Here is a 13,014-nt window from a genome sequence, read left to right on the forward strand (position 1 = left end):
CATGCAGAGGGCCTTCTCAGTAGTAGCGCCTGCCCTGTGGAATGCCCTTCCAGCAGATGTCAAGGCAATAAACAACTACTTTACTATTAAAAGACAACTGAAAGCGGCCCTGTTTAGGGAAGTTTTTAATGTCTGACGCTGTATTGTTTTTAAGATTCGGTTGGAAGCTGCCCAGAGTGGCTGGGGAAACCCAGCCAGATGGGTGGGCTATAAATAATAAATTATTATTATTATAATTATTATTATTATATTATACGTCTTGAGTATAGTAAGGCTGCCCTCCTGGCTTGGTGCCATCCTGAGCACTATCCTGAGCACTATAAGGGGTGGGTAACCTTTATTGCCCTTTTGGGCCAGATCCTTATCTGGCCCCACCTCTGTAGGGGTCCGGGGGGAGCGGTGCTTGCTACACAGCACGGCTACAGTCCTTCCTAGAGGGCTACCATTTTCCTGTGGAACCATGTTGGTGTCAGTATATGGAAACATCACTGCTGCAGACAGCCAGATTGTTGACATCACATGATGTGCCTATCTGTGGGAAAGAAGAATTTCCCAGGACGTTCACAGGCTGGATAAGTCTCTGTGAAGAGTGTAATCTGAAACCTTCCGTTTGCGCATGTTCAGGAAGTTTGTCAGACTTGCTAGAAGAACTGAACTGAAAGGACGTGTTTCTCTCTAGTGCTGTAATGTCAGAAATAAACATCATGTAAATAGATTTCTGACTTATTTTCTTTCCCCTGCGGAAGCAGGAGGGAGGGGTTGTGCATTTTACCCACGCTTGGGAAAATGTCGCCTATCAAAATCTCCCTGGTCTGTCCGGGAAGTCAGCCAGAGGAGGTTACCGGTATGCAAGCTCCGAGGACAGTGAGAGGGGCCAGCCTCTGTGGAGGGGGCTTGCAAACCGACAGTTGGACCCTCCATTTGGAGCAAGCCTGGGTTGCACGGCCAATCAGGTCAGGGACACAGGGGTTGTGCCCTGCCTGCCCCTGCCACATTCAAGATGGCAGCCAAAGGCAGACCGCCCTCTTTGCTGACTGTTGCAGGATTTTCTACCCACCCACCCGGCCTGACAGGGGCGAGTTGGCGAAAGGACCTTGATATGGTTTACTTGGTTGACGCATTTGGGGCCAGGGATGGATTTCCCCCTGCAAGCAAATTAGCCAGCTTGCAGCTTTCTGTCTACCTCATAGAAACTTTCACAACTCTGGTGGAAAAGGCATTGGGCTGGATCCTTAGTTGTCTGGGTACCCCCTTAAAGGGGTGACTCTGTCCAGGAGTCCACACAGGGACTGATGGGCCAATACACCTCTCCCAATGGCAGCCTGTGTGGGGTCATGGCACCTGACTCCCCAGTCAACCTCACTGGGTTACTATCAGGCAGCAGGTGGGATGCCTGATGCTGAATACACGCCCAATGCCTTAGGCAAACCTGCTCTTAAAGGTAAAGGTAAAGGGACCCCTGACCATTAGGTCCAGTCATGGCCGACTCTGGGGTTGCAGCGCTCATCTCGCTTTATTGGCCAAGGGAGCCGGCGTACAGCTTCCGGGTCATGTGGCTACCATGACTAAGCCGCTTCTGGCGAACCAGAGCAGCACACAGAAACGCCGTTTACCTTCCTTACCTGTAATCAATAAAATTGTGGCCTAATTCAACCCAATACCAGTCTCCTGTGTTCATTTTATTGGTCCTCCTCACATCAGCCACGGACATCATGCGCCTGTGGTGGCAAATACCACAGCGCTTTATGTTTTCCAGTACAGTGGTACCTTGGGTTAAGTACTTAATTTGTTCTGGAGGTCCGTTCTTAACCTGAAACTGTTCTTAACCTGAGATACCACTTTAGCTAATGGGTCCTCCCGCTGACGCTGCGCCACCGCCGCACGATTTCTGTTCTCATCCTGAAGCAAAGTTCTTAACCCAAGGTACTGTTTCTGGGTTAGCGGAGTCTGTAACCTGAAGTGTCTGTAACCCGAGGTACCACTGTACTGAGTCTTGGCATTTAGGCTAGATTCCAGGGCTAAGCTTAGACCCTACCAACCAAATCTGGTTCATGGACCTGAGGTTCCCCACCTCGGCCACAGCTTCCTGAGTCCCACAGATTAATAAGGATCAGGGGAAAGGAGGACTGGGAAGGCTGAGATCAGAGCATGGAGGTAGGTCTAAGCCTTGAGGACTAAGCATTGCTTCAAAATACTGTACAAGGCATTTGCAACACAGAGAAAAATACTTGTGGAGAAGTTGAAAAACGCGAACATCCAGGATTTACAAAAGAAATGCTGACACAATCTAAAATGCTAGCTTGAGCACATCACTTTCATGCTTCATTGTCATTACTGTCATTATCCTGAGTATTGTTACCACATTTATTAGGCATGATCATCTCAATTATCACTGCCTCTGATTTATTATGCTCATCCCCTGCTCTGTCATCAGTGTGATTCCTATAATCATTTTTTTCATAAAGCATTAACGAAGAAAAACAACAGCCAATCTCGAACATTTAAATCAGTTAAGGCTCTCCAAAGAGAAAATTAAAACTGCAAACAATGTGGCTTTTAATTTGAATGCTGCCCACAATGCAGCAATAATTATTGGTGCTGAATATTTACTTTTAGCATTGCAGTTTTCCCTCCCAATTTCCCTTCGAAGTTTTCAATAAGCCACTTGGGTAGTTCCTCTCTCTCTCTCTCTCTCTCTCTCTCTCTCTCTCTCTCTTTTGGAAGAAAATCAATAGCACTTTTTAAGCCATCATGCGGTGGTCGTGGGCAGAAAGTTGCTTTACCTAGATGATTAGCAGTAGACTGGCAACCATTTCTGACTCCCAACTGTATAACAAAAAGTAAAATTGCAAGTAAACAAAAACACTCTGCCTTGGCTTGCCTTAGGCTAATCCCTTAGTGTCTCTCACCCGTAAAATATGAACATTAATTGCTTGTCGTCAGCCAGGGCTTTGCATAGTTCTGCTGTCTGATTTTATTTTTTACTTTAGACAAATGGAATTTCAAAGAAAGAACACTTGCTGTGCCCTTTCCCCCCTGAAACCCCTCAAAAGCCTTTCTGGAGGGCTGAGTGGTGTCTCTTGAACATGTTATTCAGATGGTTATAATGGTGGTTATGGGACAGTCTGATTTCTCCAGGCACAAGGTGGCTATGAGCTTATTGGTTGTTATTGACCTGGTTCAAACCGAACAGGGCACCCCAAGAAAACACAGCTGACACACAAACCTTTTGAGTGCGCCTTCCTGCATCTTTCCCTTGTCTCGTATGTTTGGCTGCAGAGGAAACATCATGGCCTCTTGAATGACAGACACTTTGTTTTCCAAACCAGAAGGGCGTAAGGGTTCTCTAAATGTTGGCTGAAGGGCTTCCCACAAATCTGCCTTCTGCCTACGGCACTGTGGTCAATGGCTCCTGCAAATATTTATTACTGACCCTAATGATGAACATTTCACTAGCGATAAGTAGTAATTCTGTAGTCAGCACAGCAGAAGACAAGAACATCTGAGATGAGAACAGAGGTGTGATTACTTGTGGGGGAAGCTAAAGGTAAAGGGACCCCTGACCATTAGGTCCAGTCGTGACTGACTCTGGGGTTGCGGCACTAATCTCGCTTTATTGGCCAAGGGAGCCAGCATACAGCTTCCAGGTCATGTGGCCAGCATGACTAAGCCGCTTCTGGCGAACCAGAGCAGCGCACGGAAACACCGTTTACCTTGCCGCCGGAGCAGTACCTATTTATCTACTTGAACTTTGATGTGCTTTCGAACTGCTAGGTGGGCAGGAGCTGGGACTGAGCAATGGGAGCTCACCCCATCGCGGGGATTCAAACTGCCAACCTTCTGATCGGCAAGTCCTAGGCTCTGTGGTTTAACCCACAGCGCCACCCGCATCCTGTGGGGGAAGCTATAATGGCCAAAAGACCCAGATACCTGAAAGACCACCTGCTTCCTTATACACCTGCCCAGACTTTGTAGTCATTGAAGGATGCCCCTTCTCTGAGATACAGTATGTGCTGATTTGTGAGAGGACATTCTCAATAATGGCACCCCAATTCTGGAATGCCCTCCTCTCTGAAGCACCAACACTGATGGAGTTTTGACACCAGGTAAAACCATAGATATTTCAACCAAGCATTTGGTTAAATTGGTGCCCTGCCCCTCTCTTGGCTGCTGTAGTTACAATGTTAGTATACTGTCTGCTTTCACATTAAGTTGCATTTAAATGAAATATGGCTTTATTGTATTTTATTGTTGTTTCTTGCTCTGGGATTGTGTGATTGAAAGAAGAGCAGGTTATAAATAATTTTAACCAACCAATCAACATGGGAGGAACAAGATCATCCATGGTACTAATAAACTGAACAGATGTTTTCCTTTCTAAAGAAGAGTTTCTGGTTTCTTAATATATCTTGAAAACCTCCCATGATTATTACAGCAGTGGCTGAAAGTGATCATCCCCAGAAATATATAGACACTCAATGGGCACCCTTTATAATAGAGGGCAGTTAAAATGGGCACCCTTATAATAGAGAAGAAAGTGAATTATAGGACGGCCAACTGAGATCAGTACAATGACCAGCTGAAACGACATACCACTGACATTTGCGATGCTGTCACCCATTCAGGAGGGATGTGAAAATGAGCCCCAGCTGAATCTCCCAACAAAATGATTCCCTTGGACTCTGTGCCTACGGAAGACAATTAATAATTTTAAAAGCTTAATTATTTTTTTCTCACATTGCAAACCCGTATACTGCACAAAGCACAACCGCATTAAGAAAATCCACACGGCAGTTCCAGCACACAAAGAGCAATCAAAACAACGATTTGGCCATTTGTGCTCATTTCCAAACCTAAAATAAGATTTTTAACTTCCTCTGCACTATAAATAACCCGAAAATAAATGGACACATCAATCAAGTTTACAAAAAGTGCATGCTAAATTAGACCAATTTCTATTAGGCTTCTTTTAAAGCTTGAATTGGTACTTTAAAGTGGACCCTGCTGGGAGCAACATAAATTTTTACTATCTGCAGTATGTTCAATAAAAGTAAAACATTTAGTGAAATCAGGGCATTGAGAGCATTGCTCTCAATTTGGTCTATTAGGGCAAAATTACAAGCTTCTCATAAACACTGACTGCTTCACTGCACCCAGCCTTTAAAGATGGATGGTGCCTGATAACATCTCTTGCAATTTCAGGGTGCATAAAAAGCAAGGCAGTCGTCCTAGTCCACAAGAGAGAGAAAATGCCTCCCCAAATCCACAATTGGGCTACATCTTTATTAGCTTGCTTTGTGTAACATAAAGAGTTCTGGAGACCTAGAAAACTTGCTCCCTAAGCTGGAGTTTGGCCTACTGTGTCCTGAGAACCAGTTCAAAGAAACTGGCTTTTTAAAATCAGGAAGAAGTATAACTTCTGCTCCCTCCTTAATGACTAACTGGCTTTGTGTTTGCCAAGAAGCTACTAAACATTAGTGGCGGCACAAGAATAGACCTTGTGGAAGGTCCATGTTAGTTCTATTCAGGGGTGATTTCCATCATGTACAGGCACCATCATTAGATCAATTTGTGTTTGATCGGGAAGTGCACAGTTTTGAGCTCTGCTGTGGGCTAATTTAGATACTGCCTACATGGCATTGTCTCTGTAAAAGAACTCCACGACTGCCAGCAACAACATTACATTAATAACATATTGTTATGTGCAATAGGATGTGGAATTCAGAAGCACAAGGCTGTTTATATGAATTTAGAAGCATGAGGTCTATGGTATTGTAATGAGTGTGGGTTGCTCGTGCGTAAGTCGCCGCCTCTCCTGGCTATGTTGCCTTGTTAAACCTTTCTGTCTGGACAGCCCTTCATTTCGTGGCTGCCTCAGTCGCTAGCAGAATCCGTCAGTGGGCGTTTCTTAAACCTTTTCCAACATAAAAGTTGTTTGACGCCAAGTCTCCTCCTACTCTCCCTGCGCGGAAGTCTTCTGCGCAGGGAGGGCGTGGGTAGCGGAGGACCCATGCTCTCCCCGCTGGTGTCCGGTGAAGAGTCCTGGAGCCCTCTCGCTGATTCCCCCATCTGCCCCCCTTTATCCCTGGTGTTGCGCTGATTTGCTTCCCCATCTGCTGAGCTGTCTCTCTCCCTGCTGGGCCCTTCTCCAGCATCATTGGAGAGCCTTCCCTCCGCCTCTGGCTCTGATGTCAGTTCCCTGACAGGTATTTATAGTGATTTCTAACTCTTTCTATAGAGCTTCTCTTTCAGCCAAGTACACTGGGGAGTGGGAACTGAGGGGGTCTTCAGTCCCTCCCAAAATTTTCAAGGAGGGGGATTGGCCCCCCAAAAATCCTGTGGCTCCGTTCCACCTCCTCCTCCTTACCCAGCACACAAACGCTGGCATCACAGCAGGACACACTTGCATCCCAGCCTAGCTCTTGGGTGTCACATGATGCACCCCCCCATGTGTGTGGGGGGGGGGAGTCGGCACCACTGCTTTTAGCTCAGCCCACCCAATCAACCAAGTATGTCTGCCTCAGCCAGTTTCCACCCGGTCTAAGTTCTGCGATGGGTTCTTGTCATTTGCATCCCTCCAGCAGGACAGAACGGCAGTATCCTAATTTCCAGAAATCAAGTTCACAATTTCACAGCTTCCTTCTAAAAATGCATGAGATTATGACAACATAATATAACCCAGGAACATTGGCTCTTGCAGAATTACTGGTAACTAATTCTGCAATAAGAAAATGAATAAATTTGGACGCTCAAAGGCATTTTTATTTTTTTTAAAGGGAGACTGTCCTGTTGTTTTTTCCTGGTGAAGTGAGCCTCCATTTAAGTGCTGGCTGATTGACAGCTCTGATTCTCTCCCACACTTGAAGTGCTCTTCCTGCCTATTATCATGTGAAACAATGTTTATATAGTGCCTTTAAACAGAAACTGTTCTTTTTTTCAAAAAGCAAAACTGCCCTGGGGTAGGGAGTGGGAGGCATTGTGACACCAGTAAAGGTAAAGGGACCCCTGACCAGTCGCGGTCCACTCGTGGCTGACTCTGGGGTTGCAGTGCTCATCTCGCTTTATTGGCCGAGGGAGCCGGCGTACAGTTTCCAGGTCATGCGGCCAGCATGACTAAGCCGCTTCTGGCGAACCAGAGCAGCGCACGGAAACACCGTTTACCTTCCTGCCCGAGTGGTACCTATTTATCTACTTGCACTTTGACGAGCTTTCGAACTGCTAGGTTGGCAGGAGCAGGGACCGAGCAATGGGAGCTTAACCCGTCGCGGGGATTCGAACCGCCAACCTTCTGATCAGCAAGTCCTAAGGTCTGTGGTTTAACCCACAGTGCCACCAGTGTCCTGTGGCACCAGTACCACAGGCCAATTAACTTCCCACCTGCAGAACTTGGTTTCCCTGAGCTTGGCTTTCAAAAGGAATCAGCACATCTGACGACAACACAAGGATTGTACCGATGACCCTCATTTGTAGTTTGTTCATACATTCCTTTTGTTTTGTTTTTCATAATATATTTCAGAATTATTATTATTTTAATGAATCAGGCAATTTGAAATCAATATCCTCAGCTATATTTTAAAATTAGAGAAATTACCTTTACAAAATTTCTGCTCATAGGCGATGCCATCTTTTGGATCAACACCCTAATGGATGAGAAAAGAAAATTAACTCATGGAGCTGAACGCACTCACAAAGAGAGAGAGAGAGAGAGAGAGAGAGAGAGAGGAGAAGCATCAATTAAGTTATGCACATTCACCTTTTCTTTTAGGAATTGTTCCAGCAACACAATGAAATGCAGGCAGCCCAGTCTGTTAGAAAAAGTTGAGCAGTAGCAACATGAATATTTGGGGGACCCAAATAGCTGAGGATCACTTTTCTATGATGGCTGGAATGGGTAAAGAGGCTTCCTTTTATCATACACAAAGGGATAGCATGAACCAGACATGTTATATGTAGGTTAAAAAAAAAGGTTAAAGGACCCCTGGACAGTTAAGTCCAGTCAAAGGCGACTACAGGGTTGCGGTGCTCATCTCGCTTCAGGCCGAGGGAGCCGGCATTTGCCCAGACAGCTTTCCGGGTCATCTGGCTCAACGGCACACTGTGATGCAAACCAGAGCACACGGAAACCTTCCCGCCTCAGTGGTACCTATTTATCTACTTGCACTGGTGTGCTTCCAAACTGCTAGGTTGGCAGGAGCTGGGACAAAGCAACAGGAGCTCGCTCCGTCACGGGGATTCAAACTGCCAACTTTATGAACGGCAAGTCCAAGAGGCTCAGTGATTCAGACCACAGTGCTACCCAAGTCCCCGATTCCTAATGTAATAAGATAAATAAAACTAATCTAAATTAAAACAATCATTATTCAGAGCGGCTTACATATAAGCATGTAAGTAACCAAAAATATAAACGACCAAATCAAAATCCTGATAATGAAATAATTGTATCATAAATAGTGGCTCCCCATTTTTGGAACGCTCTCTTCAGGGAGGCTCACCTGGTGCCTTCGTCATATATCTTTGGGGGCCAGGCGAAAACATTTCTCTTCAACCAGGCATTCAGCTGATTAGCATTCGATGGCTTTTGAAATGTATTTGTGGGAGGGGGGTTACTGGTTTGTGTTTGTTTGTGTTTTGTTATGTCTTTTGTATTCTCATTTTGCATTCTTCTGTTGTGAACCATTCTGTGATCCTTGGATGAAGGGCGGTATACAAAATTAATAAATCAACAGTAGTAGTAGTAGTAGTAATAGCAGCAGCAGCAGCAGTAGTAAACACAATTTCTAGCATCCAAAGAGATGCACTCAAGGACCCACGTAATTCTCTGAGGTTTTCTTTCTTTGAACAGCAAATCCCAAGGCCATTTCACAAGCCCTTTTGAAATCCTCTTCATTTCCATAAGTGATTTGCCATGTGTCAAGGATTCCTAGATCTATCACTGAAATAAAATAAACCAGGTTTTTACCCTCACCTTGTTGCTTTTTGGTATCCCATGAATGCACGAGTTTTGAAATAAGGATTACTTATGTAAGACAGTTTCACTATCCAAAAGTGTTAGAAGTAGCAGGGGCAACTTTCATAACAGTTTTTTAAAGGTAAGATTGTCCCCAAGGTAATACCTGTGGAGGCATTACAGACGTATTCTTAACCTGGGGAAGTCTATTCTTTTGAAAACTCATGAAGTAAAAACTCACATAGGCAGATTCCAAAATCGGAATTGAACATCTGTGGGAAATGTCAAAATATAACCTCCAATGACTCACCCATATTCCATTACAGTTGGAGTCCTTATCTACATCCCAGTTATCAGGGCTACAATAGAAAGGAAATTAATACATTTCAGAAATGGGTTAAGGTGGCATTTTTCACACACACACACACACACACACACACAGCTTCCACCAGAATGCTGACTTTCACTTTGGTGTGAAGTCGTGTAACTTCACACCATGTTTTGCAGATGCTTTTTCCCAGCACCTGCCCCAGTATCAAGACTGATGCTAATGGATGAAGCCCTGAACAAATGCTCAAGAATTTTTAGAAAAAAGTTTTTAAACATAACTGTATGGGAAAACAGCAATGTCTAAAAAGAGATACAGGTTTGTTCTTTATGATACATGATGTTGTGCGTTTTTGTGAATGTTTCAGTGCCGAAAAGTAGCATTAAAATATTTTATAATAAATAAAATACTTTATGAAAATAAATAGATAGCAATTCAGGATATGCATAAGCTATGTTTCTGCTTATGTGGCTATCCTGACTATCTAAATCCGCTCTACACCAGTTCCCACATATATCATGCAGACCTTCTCATGGGCAAACCATTTGGAGTCCCACAAAGCTACCCAAGCTATTGGGGAAAGCTGAAGCTATGATATCATATCTAAAGAAGTGATCTGTCCTAACAAGAGAGAATAATTTAAACCACCCAAATTACCGTCTGCCAGGATACACAGAGGCCTGGATATCGTCACAGTCTCTACCTCTCCAGTGATATCCTCTTAAGGTCTAACCAGGAAGAGAAATGAAGAAAAGTGGAGCATTGTAATTCCACCCCCTTCCAGCCAACCATTAAACATCTAAAATAAAAATCTAACTACAGAAGGGGGAGAGAGATTCATAAACCAACCCTCCCAGCTGCCCTTTTTTAAAAAATGACACACTGCTTATTTTCATGCAGAAATAAGACGCCCTGACAATTTTAATACTTTTTCATATAAGTTTGCTTCATGTTTTATTAATAATTCCAATAAACATGACACTCTTGGGCAGAGCAGTTTGCTTCTCTGGGCAATGTATTTCCATGGCCAAGCCTCCAGAAAGAATATAAAAGGAATAATTATTTTTCTTCGCCATAAAGGAAACAATATTTCAAAATAATAGAGAGTACCCTACGGTCTTGGACTACTACTTTACAAAGTGATGGGTTTTATAGATACTAGAAGGGACTCTTGTGAGAATCTTGTTGCTGGCATATGACTTTACTTACCGGATAAAGACTAAATTTATCTCCATCAAGGTCTTCGAAAGGTAACTTACTACGGATAAGTCTGCAAGGATAAACACAACGCTCACAAACATTTTTCTTTTTTCTTTTTTTGCAAAGAGTGCTATAAAGTGTTCCGCTTATCACTTCTGCACCAATAACAGCTCTAATATACACACATCTATTCTGCAAGCAATTGTTATTATATATGGAAAAGAGCTTTAAAAAAAAAACAGTTTTCATTCTTTGGCCTAGGAGTTGATATTAAACTAAGCACATTTGTCATTGTGGCAGCCTTAAGCTATTAGTCCTGCCTGCAATCCCTGACCAATGGCCATGCTTACTAGCAATGATGGGAGTTATATTTCAGCAACATCTGAAGGGCCCAAGGTCCTCCATGTTGGGAAACTGTGTATGTGCAGCTACTCACACAGAGTCAATTAAGGTTTGGCAGACAGCCAGAAGCAATCTGAAGGAGTAAGTCTGCCTGGTGATAACAGAGACATGGAGACCACTCCCTGATTGGTCAAGCTCTCTCAAAGGAGTGATAATTAATGGCCTACTAAGTGGTAGTTTGGAGTTCAGTGGTTCAGTGTGTCAGTGTAGGAGTTGTGAGTCGTGTCAGAGAGAGCTAGCAAAAGATCCGTGTTCTGTTCCTGTAAATAGCCCACTGTATATAATAAACACCTAACTACAAGTTCCTGGTTCCTGCTTTGTCTATCCTGTCTGCAGCCAAGTCGCCAATTGCTTCTATGGATTCTGCGTGTACTCTGCTAGATATGGCTAAGGTCCTGCAACTAGTCAGAAAGTTGTGAAACACCAAATAGGTTTTGCTAATACTCCAGTCCTGCTCTAGAGTATGAAATTAGCCCAACTCCTGAAGGTTGGGGGGGAGGGGAAATGGTTTTCAGAAAGGTACCCAAGTCTTGGCTTAAAATATGCTTTTAAGAAAAAACTACCTTTTCCTTAGAAACCTGCTTCAAGGCTATATCCTTTTATTATTACAAGTGGGAGCTTCTTTTACTTTCTACTTGGATGATTTTCACTCTCAAGCCCTGGGATTTAGTATCACAGATTTTATGCAGTAAATCTGTATCTGACACTAAAACACTTGTTTAAAATGAGATTTTGTTTGGGGGTTTTCTTTGGTCCGTTAGCTTTCCTCCTTACTCTGCTAAAATCAAGAGCAAGAGTCATAAACAATGTAGTAAGGAGATGACATAAACCGCATGGTGTTAGTTAAAAGATAGAAAATATCTGTGCTGCCAGGTGCTCTGAGTTTTTAGAATCAATAATTTCCTTTAGTCCTGCTTCCCCTTTTCTTTCTACAAGGCACAGGTGGACAACTTGAGGCCCAAGAACCACATGCAGCCCCTGACTTCATTTTATGCAGCCTCTGATACCTCTTGAAGCGGCCCCAATTCTAGCATACCATCAGTGTGCCTTCCTCTCTGTTCACCCCCCCCCCTTTTTTTACATTTGAAACCATTTCCCCCCTCCTGGTGCAGATTCACAACAACTGGGATGAACAGTATGTTACTGTATGAAAATAAATGGATGATTTTTGAATAAACATCTTTCTGGCTTATATGTCTTGGGGGAAAGAACCCCAACCAGTTGTCTGATCGTTAATTGGCTGGTTCCTGCCATATAGTGTGTCTAGCCCATAGCTGTCAACTGACAGAAAATAAGGGACCAGCAGCCTCGAATATAAGGGATCAGCAGCCAAAATAAGGGATTTCCTTCCCCCCCCACCATGCGCCCCCGCTCCAGACAGACCTTTCCCCCGGCAAGGGTGAGTGGGCCATCAATGATGTATCCATCCGATTCTGAGCACAGGTATGTTCAACTTCTGAGCCCCTCTGAGCCAAAGGCAGAAAGCCCAGCCAGCAGCCAAACGAAGCCTCAAGCGGTGGTTCCCACAGCGCAGCAACCCGGCAAAGGGGATGCAGCAAGGAAAACCACCGTCACCTCTCCGCTGGGAAGCGCTGAGCAAAGGTGAGTCCCCAGGCAACGTGGCCGATTTGATTGGCACAAGGCATGCAAGCTCCACCCCCCCAGTCGGTCTTAGACTCCTTATTGGGTGAGCAACGCAGCCAAGCAACACAGTTGGAGCCTCCCTCCTCCCTGGCCGGCAGGGAGAGGAGCTGCTTCCTTTGAAACCCGGGAAATTTATGGGATATCATCAATCTGGGACAGCAGCGGGAAACGGCGCTGGGATAAGGGAGTTTCCCGCCAAATAAGGGAAGGTTGACAGCTATGGTCTAGCACACTAAAGTCAGAAAAAATTAATTTCATTTGCTTTCCAGAACAGTATCTATATTGGACTGTTCTTATAATTCACCCCCCATAACACTTATTTGAGAGCAGTGGTGAAGCTGCACGCTCCAGCACCAGGGGCGGAGAGCAGGCAGAGGCGTGGCTGGCATGCGTCCCGGGGGCGTGGCACATGGTGGGGGTGCACGGTGCATTGTCAGAGGGCAGCTGTGATGGTACCACCCTCCCCAATGGTGCCAGGGGCGATGTGCCCCTT

The 13,014-nt window shown here is 44.6% G+C and overlaps 1 protein-coding gene across 7 annotated transcripts in view; it reads right to left on the reverse strand.

The window, feature by feature from the left end:
- AOAH (acyloxyacyl hydrolase) overlaps positions 1 to 13,014 on the reverse strand; it is a 99,402-nt gene that overhangs the window by 39,262 nt on the left and 47,126 nt on the right. For all 7 annotated transcript variants that reach the window (XM_080975913.1, XM_080975917.1, XM_080975914.1 and 4 more), the window contains 5 exons: positions 10,485 to 10,545; positions 9,933 to 10,003; positions 9,258 to 9,306; positions 7,592 to 7,640; positions 4,594 to 4,688 (listed from right to left, as the gene is read on the reverse strand). In XM_080975913.1, the coding sequence (XP_080832039.1) occupies positions 4,594 to 4,688; positions 7,592 to 7,640; positions 9,258 to 9,306; positions 9,933 to 10,003; positions 10,485 to 10,545 (325 nt within the window). The remainder of the gene's footprint in view (positions 1 to 4,593; positions 4,689 to 7,591; positions 7,641 to 9,257; positions 9,307 to 9,932; positions 10,004 to 10,484; positions 10,546 to 13,014) is intronic.

This window comes from Podarcis pityusensis (assembly GCF_964106645.2).
Source record: "Podarcis pityusensis genome assembly, chromosome: 12".
In the NCBI taxonomy this organism is placed as follows: Eukaryota; Metazoa; Chordata; class Lepidosauria; order Squamata; family Lacertidae; genus Podarcis; species Podarcis pityusensis.